The sequence below is a fragment of the Musca vetustissima genome, unplaced genomic scaffold (assembly GCF_032173495.1).
Source record: "Musca vetustissima isolate MV318-11 ecotype Yass unplaced genomic scaffold, APGP_CSIRO_Mvet_v1 utg5835, whole genome shotgun sequence".
NCBI classification, from domain to species: Eukaryota; Metazoa; Arthropoda; class Insecta; order Diptera; family Muscidae; genus Musca; species Musca vetustissima.
Window position 1 is genome coordinate 90,955 of NW_026883122.1, and position 16,813 is coordinate 107,767.

The 16,813-nt window shown below is 34.9% G+C and overlaps 2 protein-coding genes across 2 annotated transcripts in view; both read right to left on the reverse strand.

Annotated features, from left to right (window-relative positions):
* Nucleotides 1-16,813, reverse strand: part of LOC133329862 (prolyl 4-hydroxylase subunit alpha-1) — a 42,666-nt gene that overhangs the window by 11,316 nt on the left and 14,537 nt on the right. The window contains exons 2-3 of the mRNA XM_061538324.1: nt 7,448-7,756; nt 7,190-7,377 (exon numbers count right to left, since the gene is read on the reverse strand). Coding sequence (XP_061394308.1) covers nt 7,190-7,377; nt 7,448-7,756 — 497 coding nt within the window. The remainder of the gene's footprint in view (nt 1-7,189; nt 7,378-7,447; nt 7,757-16,813) is intronic.
* On the reverse strand, nt 11,114-13,217 carry LOC133329864 (uncharacterized). The gene is made up of 4 exons (XM_061538325.1): nt 12,874-13,217; nt 12,689-12,780; nt 11,529-12,613; nt 11,114-11,462 (listed from the first exon to the last, which is right to left on the reverse strand). Exons 1-4 carry the CDS (start codon nt 13,215-13,217, stop codon nt 11,127-11,129), a joined length of 1,857 nt encoding a protein of 618 aa, XP_061394309.1. The 3' UTR covers nt 11,114-11,126.

The window sequence follows — 16,813 nt, forward strand, 5'->3', positions numbered from 1 at the left end:
GATTTTTTTTATTTAGGTCACATAATAACAGTTATTTTTTACCTGATTTGATATAAGTTATAACCGTTACGGTCCCTGGTTAATTGGTGTGGCAACCAAACTTCTGTTTTGAATCCAGCTTTGTGTAAATGGTATTAAACAGTTGTATGCTCGATTTTTAGCTGCTGGGCGATGTTACGACTGCTAACATGCCGGTCAACTTCGATCATTTCTCCGATTTTATTGACATTTTCATAATCGATTTCTTTGTCCCAAACCTAATATCTAATTGGCTCACACCTTAAACTAGTGTTAAAGCCCCAAATTTCCAAATTAAAGAGTTCCGCCGTTAAATGTAGGTAAGTCCTTAAAAATATAAAAAACCTAGGGATACTGTTCTATGGAAGCTATGCCTAAAATTTCACTCTACACTGATTTTTAAAAGTATATTTTTTCAATGCCCAATATTGGTGTGGATTTTTTAAAAGTGCCAAAATGGGTGTGGAGTTCCTGAAAAAAAGGGCCAATAGTTATAAAGATTTTTAAAAAATATTTGTTCGAGGGCCTAAAAAAGGCATGGATTTCAAAAGAATATTTTTCAAGGGCTGATAAAGGCGGAGATTTCAGAAAACATTTTTTCACAGACTGCAACAGGCGTGGATTTAAAATAATATTTTGATTTTCTATAGAAAAGCCTATGGCTTTCATATAGGTGTTATTTTGGTCTTCTATAAGAAGTCCCTTTGGTGTTCTATACGAACACCGTTTACTCTTCAATAAAATATATTAAAGATAGTGTCCGTAAATCAAACCAATTGATTGTTTCAACAATTTTATTCCTTTGAAAAAGAATCTTCTTATACATTTTTAATAAGGAGAAATCATTATTTATGGTAGAGCAATTTTTAGTAATTATTTAACACACAACTTAATGTAAATTCATAATTAGTAACAAAAATGTTTTTAAAATTCCTTGAAGAACTTTACAAGAAGTTTTTTTTATAGTGGTTGCTTGATCTCCGTTCGCTATTCTCGGCAACACTTAATTTTTTCCAAAAAAACGCTGAACTTAATATTCGAAGTCCTTGAAACAACTACACAGGAATTTTTATTTTCGTTTAAACACAAAACTTTTCTTTCCAGAAAATCTGGGCACTTAAACAGGGTTTAATTTTCTCCACTAGTATGCATAAAGGTATATGTGTGAGTATGTAATAAATTTAGATGTATTTGTGTATACAAATATAACTACCCACAGGACGAATTTCCCAAAACATAGCATATTATAATAATGGAGATATTTTTGTTACATCAAATTTCGGTTAAACACTGACGTGCAAATATGCCAAAATAAATTGCGTTCCACTCTGTACATTCCCCCTCAAATATTATGATTTTATTTTCAGTTCATGATTGATATGGTCACCAAACAACAAAAAAGTGAAACTTACTTAAAATTAAATTATCCTGGTCAAAAATTGTCATCTACGCCAATGCTACTACAGAGTGGGTGCATTCATTGCGTAGGCATTGATATTTCTGTTGTCCTGGTTGCAGCATAAATTCCCAGGGATATATGTACAGATATATATGTATGTGTATATGTTTATGTACAGATGTTTTACTTGTGTGCATAGGATATAACGAAGCGAACTGGCAACCGAGCGAACGAATGAATTACGAACACTTGATATGGCAAATAAAATCCAAGTTTCTAGAGCGAATGCAGATTTTTCTTGTTCTTCTTGTTGTTGTTCATAGTTATGTGGGTGGGTGGCTCGGTTGCTGTTCACTTTCATCGAATGTCTTTAGGTTTCCCTCTGCCTGCCATCTTTGCTTATTCTTCCAACTAAGTTTTGTCTGTCTTGAAAAATAAGTTTCCTCCGCACTTGGGCGAAACTTTAATTCTTTAAACAAAAACATTTGGTTTCCCTTTAATAGAATTGCTTAAGAAAACTACGACAACGTCCTTGCCCACGGCAATATGACTTACATTCGCCATACGCCTTACGCACTACCATCCATCCATCGGCCACCAACTAACCGCAACCATTCCCTGTACTGTCAACAGCATCTTCTTACACAAGGAAGAGGAGGAGGATGTTAAGTTTTTGTGGCAAACATTTTATGTTAAAATATCGGTTAAAAATTTCACTTTAAATTGCAGTGTAATGTTGCTGTTGTTTTCGTTGGAATAGCAATGTAATGTTGCTGAAGTTGTCGTTGTTATTGTAGTTGTAATGCATAAACGATGGTAAGAGCGAGGTGGTATTTCATGGTAAAATACCATTTAATGGTTTTCAGTTTATAGAGTAAAAACAATAACAAGTAAGGACTTTGTTATTGCCATAGTTCAGGTACATCGAGAAGTTCATATTACAATTATTCTTATTGGTGATGGTGTCACGAGAACATATCTTAAGAGGTTTTACATACATATATGATGAATGAATGTTATAAAGGTTTATTGTTTTTAATTACTTGATGTAATTTACTTAATGTAATGAAGGAAGAAAGGAGTGATACGTATGTCGTTTTCTTATAAACATTTAAAGTTGATTTAAGTAGGAAAAAGAATATCTGAAAAATGGGTCTATACCGAGAGGTATGCCTATATTAATTAAGCAGAAATATTAATTTTGAAGTAAATTTGGATGAAAAGTGTGGCAAAATCGAGGTCATGGTCTAGAGGTGGAAAAAGGCCTATTGGGGATGAAAGACCTTGGCGAGTATACCAGAAGGAAACAATCGCCATGATAATTTTTTCCAGACGACCCTATTTTATGTAAAGAGATAGAATCATATCTTAATTTCTAGCTAATGTATTTTTGAGATTACATTTCCTCAGAAAAATCGAATGAGGAAATTTTTTGTAGAATATTTTGTCTTTTTAACTCCTTTTCGTCCTTAGTTTATTGAACCTGACTTCAATTAACACAAGATGTGATTTTTCATCCTCGCATGGAAATCGGATTCGTCGAATTATTTACTAAAAAAATATACGTGAAAAAAACCAGTGAGCGGAACGGTATAACCGGGCGGAGCAGTATAACCGATCTTATGATACCCTACACAAATACCACGGAACTCACACTTTCTGCGGTTCTATATTTTGAGCCTGGGCAATATTTCGCTATATTTGCACTCTCTTGACCGATTATAGGTAAACAGCTCCACTTTCTAACCCTGGAATATTTTTTAAATCGCGAGGTGAATATTTACGTCATAAAATAAAAATTTGGCCGTTTTAAATATTTGGTCAGATCCTCTTTACCGTGTAAAATATGTTATGTTCTTCATATAATAATGGCCTCTAGAGCGTCTAGAAAATCTGACAAAAATAAAGTTTTCGGTTCATTACACCCTCTAAATATCATCTCTACATCACGGAAAATGTCAAAGTGATCACCGCGAAATTTCCGCCCTTTAGTGAGGTAATAGTAATACTAAACAATATCATAACACAAAGGCACATTTAAATATTTATGTATAAGTCCCACATACATCCATACAGCATCATAATTGACTTATTCATTGGCCCGATTCCCTTCTTGGTGTACAATTTCTTGGTGTTTGGGGCATAGTTGTAGCCTCTAGAACGACCAGAAAAACACACAAAAACCAGTAAGGTAAGTTCAAAACTCGGACGGGGCCGACTATATGATACCCTTCACCACTTTGGGTACGTACAAGAGTGCAGACAGACACCGTCTACGCGACAGACACTCATTTGGCCTTCGGCCGGGGATTTAAGACTTTCTCCTATGAACAGATACCAACACCGTGTACGCGACAGAATCTCCTCTTAAGGGGACCCCCCACATTCTTGGGGTCAAAAATTTTTATGATTTAATTCGAATCTACACTAATTCAAGAATGTCCCTACAAAATTTCAATTGAAAATCTCATGAACTCTTGAAGATATAGCCGATTTATTGTGACAGGATCAAGTGACGACTAAAGGGCTTCTCAAACTTTAAACGCGTTTTTCTCATTTGTGAATGGGGGGCACGATAACTCAAAAACTAATAACCCAATCGATTCCAATTTTTTACAGGTTTCTCTGTGAGTGTATAGCTATTGTATGAACTAGGACAAAGCCAATCGGTGAAGATCTTCCTTATTTTTAGCTTGTTTTTGGTTAAAAATCGGCGATTTTCCAAAAATATTTTTTCAAAGGTCCGCCATTTTGTTAATTTTAGAGCGAGATCAATAATCCTAGTTCATACGAGAGCCAGACATGTACTCTTTCTAACACCGTTGGAATTTTCGGATTCCGATGTTCCATGACCGATGTTATCATGACCGTCATCAAAAATGAGGACTTTTCTTTAATTATAAAAAACAACAACAAAGCAATAACAAAATTTGTTTGTACATTATTTTTCTTATCTTTTAAATCTTCAAATATATATGTGCAAAGTTACAAACCTTAACAAGCATTGGTATTGATATACCAGCCCATTGAAAATCTTGAATAATTAAAATCGAGAATGGGAGGGGTTCCCTTAAATAATAGTTTTGTGGGAGGCTGGACTTCGGCCGGGTATTTAAGACTTACTTCTATGGACAGATACCAACACCGGCTATGCGGCAGAATTTCCTTGTTATTGTGAAGGGCAACTTTTCGTCGCTCGTTTGAGACACGATTGGAGAGGGTCCATTATGGACCCAAGTTCGACATTTAAGGAGTTATTCAAAAAATCGAGGCTCAAAACCCAGTTTTTTGACTGTATCTTCAATGGAAAGGTATTTTTAAGCTTTAAAATGATACCCATTTTTTAAACGGATCCGTAGAACCGGGAATAACCGGGTACGGGTACCCGAACTTCCGGGTCAAATAACCGGGTAACCGCGTACGTCCCCCAAGAAAAAAGATATCCCCATGATTAGGGTAAAAATACCTACCACTAGAAGAAAATTCAGAAAAATCTGATCGTTTTTACTAGAGTTAAGCATGGAAAGCATATCTAGACCTGAATCGACTTCAATTTTATGTAAAGGCTCCTTCATTTGCACCATTTGCATAAGATCGGACTAAAATATATCTATATCTACATCTGAACCGATTATAACAGCAAATTATAAATTTCATGAATATAGAAAATAGCCTCCTCGGTGCACCGTTTACATAAAATCGAACGAAAATATATATGGGATCTGTATCTAAATCTGAACCTATTTCAACAAAACTTCACGAATATCAACCTGTAGTATCATCAATACCCAATCAGACAAACATTGGTAGTGTGGTGTCCCATTTTCATAAAATCGGTCGAAGTTACATGTGGGAGCTATATCTAAACCTGAATCGAAACCTACGTACTGGACTTAATACTGTGCAAAATTTTGTCTCAATCGGACAAATATTGGCAGTATGGTGTTCTATTTACATAAAATCGGACGAAACTATATATGGAACTTATATCTAAATCTGAACCTATTCCAACAATAATTCGCATAAATCCATCTGTAACTAATTAATAACGAATTGCAAAAGTTTGTCTCAATCGGGCCAGTATTGGATGAAACTATATATGGCCGATATATCTAAATCTGAACCGATTTTCTTCAAGTTCAATAGGGTTCATCTTTGGGTCAAATAAGTGACCTGTGCTAAATTTCATCCAAATCGGATCATAAATGCGACCTGCACTTTGTTCACAAAAATACATGGACGGGCATGCATAAATCGATTCATATTCTCAAAATGACCCATATATCTATCTCGATTCCTTTTGCCTGTTACAAACATATGCACAAAGACATAATACCCTGTACCACAGTGTGGCGAAGGCCATAATAAAGTTTTTGGTCCACCTCACCCCCAAAATAATAACAGACCATTACCCAAAACAATCGGGGTCTTCCTTAGCCAGAACCCATCCTAAATGCAACATATAAATTTTTATTGATGTGTGTGTTTTTCCATTGGATACAGAGAGAAACAGTATTCAAGGCTGTTTTTTTTTTAATTTTATAATGCACGTTTACGGTATACAGCTTTGGGTTATGTTAAGGTATCTACTCCTTCCCATTCATGTACATTTTTGATGTGTGTGCGTGTGGTTGGGCGTTGTCACTGTTGACTAAATCACCAAACTCCAAGTACTTCATTGTGCAGAATTTGATGGCGGTAGGAGAGATGTCTTCTGCCACTTCACTGAGAGGAGTGTGGTTCCTTTGGTAAAGTTCAAGCTTATCCAAACTTAGTAGGTTTGATATAACCTCCACATAAAGGTTCGATATAATCAAGGTTTTAATCTAATTTTCTCATCGAAGGGGCTATAATTTAGGATTCTTAGTGAATAAATAACTTATTTTCTATCCCCCTTTTAATTATAAGTTTTTCAACATCAGTGCCTGTAATTTAGATGAAATGGAACAACAAAGTCCGATATAAAGGTCCTGACGTATTTAAAGAATTTTTAATGCACAAACCACTTGGTAGATGTTATAAAAACTATTTTTTACTTGTTATTTTTTTTTTTTTGCTGACTTGCTATACCGATAAAAAATTCTAAGGAAAACTAAGTACCTTACTAGTACTTACACCTTCCCAATATTCATACAAAATCAGTTTATCTACCTTGTTATTGAATCATCACTTTTCAATGTCACCTTACTAGCTTAGTTAACACCTAGCTACTATCACTTTAGCTACAATCCTTAAGTATGTAAGTAACAAGCTCTATCTTTCCACATTTTTTTCGTATAATGATTTATCAGACCTTGTTTACGATAAGTGATTAAATTGTGAAAAATGTGACATTGAATGTGTACCAAATTTAATTATGTCGCACCATAAACCCTTTTTTCCGACATTTGCTCGCTCTGGCCCTCTTGGGCAAATGCGAACGACGACGACGAGAATGAATGACATTGCAATGTAACACAAACGATAACATTATTCATGTCAAGCAGATTATAGTTGAAAGGAGGCGAGGAGAGAGAGAGAGCGTGAAAACCCAGATGCGTGTTTTTATGCAGAACGTAGAAGAGTAAGAAATATTCATTTTACTATATTGTATAAGGAAATGTGTTACTTATAAAAGGTACTGCAATATAATAAAAATTACATTGTGACATAGTGGTTGTAATTCAATAAAAACATACCACATAAACAGTAACAAATTCAATTAAATTTCAAGGTGCCTCAGACTTCATAGGCAATGTCAAGAGACTAAGTTGCATATGAACTTTCACTTACCTTGTTTGTAAGTCGAGAAGGCCAAATATTCCAAAATATCAGCTTTGGAGAAAGCCAATGAACGGTTACGTGGCTCATATGACATACGGGTCATGGCCTCATTCATCCACAAGACAGTATGATAATAATCATGATTCACATATGACTGGCGACCCAATTCGAAACAATCGTCGGAGGACATTTCAGTACTAAAATAAAAGAAAATAAAATCACACATTTAATATAAATTAAATTATTTAAATAATCTTCATTTCTTACCTATATTGCACTCCATTCAATTCACCCCGAGCCAAACTTGATGTATCCAAATTATAGGTGTCTTGCAGACGCATTAATGCCACAGCAGCTCCATTTAAATCTTCTTCTGAGGGGAATTTCAGAATGCTGCGATAATTGGATATGTTACTAAGGAATTCTGCACCCACATCATGGGCCATTAAGTTTTCTACTTGTTTCCAATCGGTCGTTAGACGTTTTGTTAATAAATATGCATTGATAGGATTCGATACATATGCCGAAACATCCATGGCAGCCTCGGCATGTTCTCTTTGGTATTCTTGCATCTTTCTGTAAATGAGAAAGAGAGAGATTATAATTAAATTTTCTGGACATTTTTATAAACATGCAAACAAAACAAACACCAACATTTTATAAAGAAAGACTTTTATTAAAATTAAAACAATAAAAACATCGCTAAGTATGACCAGGTCGAAATTTTTTTACACTCCAGCAAGTGAAATGTTTTCAAAAAATCCGTAAATCGGTATTTGTAAATTGCCTGCTAGCCACTTGACTATACTCTGAAAAATTATTGACACATGAAATGAAAACTAAGAACTGTAATATGCAGGAAGACGTTTTTAAACCACCAGGAACCATGAAATTAAAAAGGTTTAATTGGATCTATATCAACAAATTTCTACCAAAGCGGAATGACAAAGTCTTCAAAATATCGAATATGAGCCTAATTTAAGAACTGTCTGCAAATATGTTTATCACACTCTAAAACCCGACTTGCGAAATTACACCCACTCCGGTGGAAAAGTGCGGCGAAAACCTTGAAATTATCCACTGTATTGGGGGTTTTTGTATGGGCGCTATGTCAGAACATATCAAAAATTATCTGCAATTATTTTTTTATCCTCCATATAACCGGAAATGGGGCGGTATGTTTATAGCTTTGTCTAAACAATTATCTATATCTGAAATTGTATGCAAAAATGTTCATCCAAAAGCCCCAAATACCAAATTTCACCCTCTTCGAAAAAAACTTCAAAATGCCGAAAATGGTATATTAGGGTACCGCTATTACTGCTGGTGAACTCCAATACCAAACACCGTAAGTGCAATGGAAATATCTGCGCAAAATTGCAAAGCCATAACCTAAATATTGCGAACTCTATCACGAGTTCAACAGATAGACAAACGTGTATGGGTTACTAGACATAGAGAATTATGAACAAAAAAATGTATACTTTATGGGGTCCTCGATGAATATATAGAGGTGCTGCAAACGTAATAACACATTTTACATGCACTGTAATTCAGGGTAGAGGACGACCATTGTTCGAAATGAGATTTCAAAACAGCTAATGCAAGTGACATACAGCGAGATAGAAGTTTCATAGGACATTTCTGTCACTTGTATTGAAATTTTGAAAAAAATAGCATCGTGGTGCTTAAAAATAGATTTCATAAAATAAACATTTCATTAATATCACAACTATTTCCTACTTCCTCTACCTTAACAATATTTGTGCTCTATCTCTCTCTTTGTTTTGGTATAGTTCTCCGCCTCTTCTCTTACTCGGTGATTGTTTTTTACTACCCTTTATTTGACTTTCTACTATCTCGATTGTGAACACTTTTGCATTTCATTGTTTCTTTATTTCAGACGCTCATACTGACCTCTGCATTGGTGTTACAAAATTCGCATATGTATTTTCCAAATTATTTCGATATAAATACTAAATACAATACATCAAAAATAAGTGCTGATACGAAAAAAGAAAGTCTCTGTGTGAAAAAGTCAGCGAAAAAGTCAGAAGTTTTTCAGTAAGACGAAGAATCTGTGGAAAACATAAAGCCGACGACTCTGTGGGGAACAGTGAGTTGAATCGTATTGTTAGTACAGTAGGACAATGTCTCTTTATACGACAGTATGCCGAACAATCTGGGTGGAACAATAAACCGAAGTCTCAGTGTGGATGAGTAATTCGAAGCCTCTGTTAGCAAAGACTTTGTATTGCGTATCATGACAATGAGAGCTCTAACATATCGGCTTAAAACCATAGACTATTTGACCGAGTCAAATGTGAAATTACTTATTTGTATTCCCGCACATCAAAAATAATGTGCGGCTATAAACTTCAAAATACCTGAAACGGGGCGTACCCAGTATATGAAACCATGTCCAATTAGAATGGACATAGGTCTGATCAAAACATCCTCCAAACATTTCTGAAACGCACTTTTCGATATATCCAATAGCTCATGTTTCGACATTTCTTCTATCTTTGGTGTATTCAGTTTGGGGAAGAGGAAAAGGAAGTGGAAATATAGAAATATATTGTCCATAATAGGATTATAAATCTGCAGATAGTTAGAGTTCTGTCCTAAAGATGTATAGTTCGCGAACGAACTAGTTCAGATGAACGATTCAGTTGAAAGAGCAAATAAACTAGTTCAGTCAAAGTCGTTCTTAAAAGATCGTTTGTTATGTTTCAGCTACCCGAACTATTACATAGTTTGTTCAATCACAACGTTTGTATTGACCTAAACTTAGTTCACTCATGAGAGCTGAACAAAAAAGAGCGACCTTCTTAATGACCTGGAAAGTACAAATTTCGCTGATTTTATATGAATTGCTGCAAAAAGATAAAATAACATTTTGGAATGCGTAATTTTGGGGCAAATTTGGCTATATGATAATAAACCACGTATTTATGAAGAAAATTGTAAGACTATCTAGAAAAGTCGACTTTTAGACTTTTCATTACAAAAAGTCCATTGATCGATTAGTCGAAAGTCAATTTACTTATCCCTATTCTGAGCGATGTCCAGTCGAAGTTGTTTTCATTAAATTGAATGCCAAAATTTAATTTTTCATTCAAATTTGAACTACATGGTTCATTTTCGGAACGATCGGTATCAGATATTACTAGATCAGATATTATCTTCATATAGTTCATTTTGCTCCAATCGTTGCTATTTTTCTCGTCCATAAAGTTTATTTTATTTTCATCTAGACCTTCCTGTGAACCAACAATGTTGGATGAGTCGATTTGGTTTTGATGCAAATTTCCTATTTTCGCAATGCTGTATTATAACTTATGGGACTATCTTAGACTCCTATTGTTAATCAAAAACTTTTTCTTCAAATAATATCGCGGAAGATTAAACTTGTGTTAAAAATACAAAAATAAACAAATTCATATTAAAAAATATTTATTGTGCTTATACATAATGTTCATTCTTAACATAATATTATCTTATAACAATACTTATATAAAAACTTCAATTACTTATATTATTTTTAAATATTCTTCCTTAAAATAATTTTCATAATACTACAACCCTTGATATCTCAGTTTCAATGAGAAAAAATATACAACAATTATATGCTAAATTTTAATTTTAATATAACATTCCTAATTTAATAAATATAATATTTTTATATATAAAGTATATTTTTATATTTTGGTATACTACATTATTTACAGCCTCTAGTAAATGGAATCGTTTGGAGTGGCGAACATTAACTATAGTTTATCTAAAAAAAAACATTTGAATTTTTTGGTATTTTAGCCGTTTTGTGTGTGTATGCATGTGTTTGGAATAAATATGTGAAATGGAAAAAAATGAAAAAAATTAAATATAATTACAACAAAAAATAAAAATTAATTTACATAAATATTATTTATAAAAAATTATTTTCTTAAACAACATTAACTCGATTATCTGGTGGTGGACGATAACACCACAGTGTACCAATCACACCCAAACCTATAAAAAACATAGTAAATGTGGATAGACCCAAAATAATACCGGTGGTAACATCATGTAGAGGTAATCCGGGAAATGGGTCCAATACCAGTATTACCAAAAGGCAACAACATTTTAGTAGACAAAATACTGTTACCAAAATATAGCCCGAAGTATAACTGCGATTGGGGAGCCATTCACAGTGCCTTGAACGAAAGCCAAGGAATCCCAATCCGACACCGCTGATGGCAGCCACCAAACTGAATTGTAGGTAAAATGAACGACCCAACTGTAAGGAGAAGAGAAAAAATTTAATAACGAGTCCAATTTTTGAAGAATTTTTTTTCAAACTTACATGGGCTATCATATAGACAATCAGGGCCGAATTCATGGAACTACCCAGAACCAACATCAGCGAAACGATGGCCAAGGTAATGGTGGCACTAACAATTTTTTGGGGGTATGATTGATTGTTGCCCGCCTTACCTTGAATACTGCTACAATCCTCCTCCTCAATTTGAGGATATGTGGTCCCAGCCACTCGTGGTTGTATTACGGCCATGGTGCGATCATTCTGATGGGGTGGTGTAACCACAGGCTTGACCGTTTCATAATGCAATCGCTGTGGTGAAAGATGGGAATTTTTACGTGGCAATAACGGAGGTCCCTGATTCTGAGAAGATTGTCCTCCGGATGATGAGAAATTTATCTGTTGTCCCTGTTGGGCATATTGTATCCTTAGCTCGCGTTGTGAGGCATACATATTACGCGGTGTATTTGATCGGCTATTTTGCACAGGAGTTTTCCTTGGCGTCGAAAGCAATTCATGTAACATTTTTGTGGCCTGAGGATTTTTCAACGGAGTACTTGGGTAGGAGGCCAAATTTCCCATTGACATGCCCTTCTGGGGTGTGGATGTCCTCATGGGTGTACGTGTGGTCTCATAGCCCAAGGGTAGGAAATTTTGACTTTGATTTAAATCGGGATTACTGAGGCAGGTTTCTTCTTCATTGTTATTCTCATATTCATCATCATCATCTTCGGCTGGAATAACTGCATAACGATGGGCCTTGCCATTATGCATTTGTATGATCTCCTGATTATCATCCACGAGCTCTTCATCCTCCGCTGTGGGTACCATTTGATAACGTTGATTGGAATTTTTATCCACAATTAGGAATGTCTTGCTGCCGAAATCACTTGAGAAGGCATGTTTGATTTTTGGTGCCTGCAGATTTTGTTGAGAACTTTGACGATTTTGTAAGGAAATACGACGCTTGGGATGTAATTTTCCCGTCTCCAGGACAGGAGGCAAACTGGCATAGGGCCCAGCACCACCTCCTGTGGGATCTTCATGAAAGGAATGGGGCTCATCCTGATCCAATTGGATCTGCGAGCTATAACGATCCAAATCATCCTGCGATTTGGCATAACGTCGCGTGGTAACCAATGGTGATGGCTGATTGCCATTCGTCATGTGGTTGCCGGTGTTGTTGTTGCTGTGCATGGTGGTGGCTGGTGGCCCTGGAACTATGGCATAACGATTATTCATGTCTGCGGATAATTCTTCGACGGGCACTAAAGCATAACGCCCTGAACCTGAACGCATTTCGAAGGGTTCAGCTGTACGATTTAAGTTAGCCGGACGTAAAGTTTTTTGTTGCAGCTGCTGGTGTTGTTGTGGTGGTGGTGGCGGTGTTTGTTGATATTGTTGTTGTTGCTGGTGGTGCTGCTGTCTTTCATAATGTTGTTGCTGCTGCCGATGCAATTGCTGGTGTATAGTTGGTGTCGTTACTTCGCTTGTTTTCGTTTTCTTTATAGCCACCGATCTTGTTGACATGCTTCGCTGCATACGCAAGGGTCCCGCACTATCGCGTGCATCATACCGTGTCGCATTAGCATTAAAATTTATCTGTAAGCTACGATTGTAAATTGACTCTACATTTTCCTTATTGGCCGTGCGTTCCGCTGTGGCCGATGGTACCGGATAGAATTCACTATTCTGACAGAAAGCCGGATTGGTATAGTTGTGCTTGGTCGACATGGTGGATGAGTTTTATTTTCGTCGTTTTTTAGCAGGAATGGGGCATGAAGGTGGTGGATAGTTTAACGCGTTTTCTTAGTGCAGTTTGATTTTTTTAATTATTAAATGTAGGGTCCTCTAGATCTCCTTCCAGAAGTTGTATTATATTAATTCCACATTGAGACTCCGAGCCGAATATTTTTCTTATTTCAAATGCAGGTTTTGATTTTTTTTATTTTTTTGTCAAAATTGGATGAAAATATTTTTTGAAGATCTCTCTGCACTTTCAGAAACTTTTTTCCGCCGAAATTCCGTTCAAAAACTCTGAAGGCTTAGGAAGTTTGTATTTGTAGATTTTCAATCATTAAGGAACGATTTATGAATTATTTTCTTCTTAATTTGTTTAATTGTTTTTTGGATGTATTATTATTTATAAACATTGTTTTTAATTCCTAAATAATTAATTTTTTCTTTATTTTCTATTTCAGGTTCACGATCATGTTTTTACACTTTTTTCACTCGATCATCGATCGTAAGTATTATCGATTTTAATATTTTTTTTAAATAATTTTCAAATCCAATTTTTAATTTTCAAATAACAATTAAAATTTGTTAACAATTATCCTTTTTTCTTTAAAATTGTTCCTCTCTTCAATTTAAACAATTTCTCTCTTAATAACGAAAGAATGAAAGAAAGGACAACTTTCCACTCCGAACGATTCTTGAAGACTGACTTAAACTACTGCAGTTTCGAGGCTCAGTTGCTTTGCAGCCAAAGCAGCGAAGCATAACAGACTGACACGGGGGTAACTAAAACAGCAAGAACAGCTATGACATACCACCAAAAAGGTAATGAACAACAAAAAATACGTTAAATTTTTTTCATTGATGTATATCAACATCATGGCACATAATAATTCCAAGTGCACATAGCTCAGAGCAGCTTGGTTGAAACGCTCCCCTAAACAGAACAAAATTTCCTAAGACAGATATCCCAATTTATGGTTGTGTGTACGCCAGCCGACCAACTAACCAACACACATGCGCAATTGGCTACACATACACACAACCAACACTAAGTACACGTGTACAATAAGGTTGGCGCGTTCCGTTTTTAAGGAAACATCTGCTCCTGCTGCACGATAATAAACGTATTAAAGGAAGCAAACCAAACAGTTGCAAAAGGGGATAGCTCAACCAACTCAATTTTGGTATGTTGAGCTGAGGAAATGTGGTGTGGAGGCACAGTGGTGACAAATAATTATTTATTATGAAAAAAATTTAAATGGGTCTGGAACGTTGACTTTTTAAAAAAAGTTTTTAAAGGCCTTCAAGAAAATATTTCTTTAAGGACGTGTATTTTTTTGAAAAAAAAATCTACATAAATTGTGAATTAAAAAAAATCAGGGACCTACCTTAAATTTGGAATTGTTAAAAAGTATTTTCAAGGATCCACAACAAGTGCTGATTTAAAACATGTTTGTTAACGATCTGCATTAATCGTGAATTTTTTAGGTTGTCCCATAAGTTTCTTCCCTTTTTTTGAGGTTGATTTATTGTGTTATATATGAACCGTTCTGTTCTATAACATTCTTCCATCTCTCAGGAAGCCCCATTAAGATCTCTTTCCAAAATTATTGAGTCTTACTTGGAAAATATTTATCTGTGTGCGTTTTTATTTCGCTTATGGATTTGAAAGATTCACCTATGGTCGTGAGACACAAATTATTGCAGTTGGATTGGAACGTTCTGCCTCATCCTCCGTGCTCCCGTAAAAGGATTATTCGATTTTAGCGGAACTTTGTACAACCAATTATCTTTAACAAGCTTAGATGAAGTAGGAAGATGGGACCCATTGGTCCACTCCTTCCTGTAACTTCACCACAGAGGATCAAAATTGTCAATATTTATAAATCCAATATCAAGCTACTGGAATGTCCGATTTGAACCCAACTTTGCACAATCCGTTATCTTTAAGAAGCTTAGATCGAGTCCGAAGTTGGGACCCGTCTGCCCTCTCCTCTGGTACCTGTAAATTTTATTTAAAATTTTTATTTAATTTTATTTATCAACATTATGTGTAACTCCGAAGACTTCCGCAAACCATAGGGTGAGGGTATATATCTGCCGACAACGCCGACTGACACTTTTTTACTTGTTTAAGTATAAATTTAATCGTCAAGGGACCATATAAGACCTACATTTTTTAAAAATATTTTTCAAAGGGCCAAAAAGCGTAGATTAAAAAAAAATATGCTCCACATATGGCATTGATTTTTAAAAATATTTTTTTTCAAGCATCCACATAAGGCGTAGATTTTTTTAAAAATATTTATTCAAGGACATGCGTCTGGCCGTAGAATTTTTTAAACGTATTTGTTCAAGGACATGCGTCTAGGCGTGGATTTTTTAAACATATTTATTCAAGGACATGCGTCTAGGCGTGGATTTTTTAAACATATTTGTTCAAGGACATGCGTCTAGGCGTGGATTTTTTAAACATATTTGTTCAAGGACATGCGTCTAGGCGTGGATTTTTTAGACATATTTGTTCAAGGACTCTTAGAGCCTTAGGCGTGAATTTTCAAATAATTATTTTTCAAGAACTCTTAGAGCCTTAGGCGTGAATTTTCAAATAATTATTTTTCAAGGACTCTTAGAGCCGTAGGCGTGAATTTTAAAATAATTATTTGTCATAGGCGTGTATTTTTAAATATATGTTTTCAAGGACTCTTAGAGCCGTAGGCGTGAATTTTAAAATAATTATTTGTCATAGGCGTGTATTTTTTAAATATATGTTTTCAAGGACTCTCAGTGCTATAGGCTTGTATTTTTTAAATATATTTTTTCAAGGACTCTCAGGGACATAGGCGTGAACATTTTAAATATATGTTTTAAAGGACTCTCAGGACCAAAGGCGTTGCTTTTTCAAGAATATTTTTTAAGAATAATTTTTTAGGACTCTCCAAACTATAGGCGTGGATTTTTTTAAAGAATATTTTTCAAGGACTCTCCGAACTATAGGCGTTCATTTTTTAAAGAATATTTTTCAAGGACTCTCAGGGCCATAGCCGTGGATTTTTTTTAAATATATTTTTTCAAGGACTCTCAGAACCATTGGCGTGGATTTTTTTATATATATTTTTCAAGGACTCTCAGGACCATTGGCGTGGATTTTTTAAATATATTTTTTGCAAGGACTCTCAGGCCTACTGGGGTGCTTTTTTTAAATATATATATATATATATATATATCACGAATTCCACAAAAAGGTCAACCACACAGGTGAAAAATCAATTCGTTAAGAGAGATATGAAATTATATAGGAAATATTCTTTGCAATCCGGACAATATATTTTTAGTTGAATTTTGAAAAATAACCGTAGTTTTTCTTTTCGTTGTACCATTTTCGCGTGGAGAGTAACTTGGGCATATTTTTATTAGTTTTAGAGTGTCAGTTGTCGTAAGTGTGAACGCTGTTAGCTAAAACAATATCAATAATAAATATTAAATTCAAATAAAGTATTATCTTACTAAGAATTACATATATATAAACCTATACATATACCAAGAGAATCCCGTGGTAAGTGCAGTTAAATAGTGTAAGAAAATATGTA

What these genes read in the sequence shown, in the direction of transcription:
- LOC133329864 (XM_061538325.1), bottom strand. Translation starts at nt 13,217, where the DNA reads ATGTCGACCAAGCACAACTATACCAATCCGGCTTTCTGTCAGAATAGT. An exon ending in CAACAACAACAATATCAACA is followed by an intron (nt 12,781 to 12,873) that starts AACACCGCCACC and finishes ACCCTTCGAAAT; the next exon opens with GCGTTCAGGTTCAGGGCGTT. An exon ending in CATAGTTCCAGGGCCACCAG is followed by an intron (nt 12,614 to 12,688) that starts CCACCACCATGC and finishes CATTGGTTACCA; the next exon opens with CGCGACGTTATGCCAAATCG.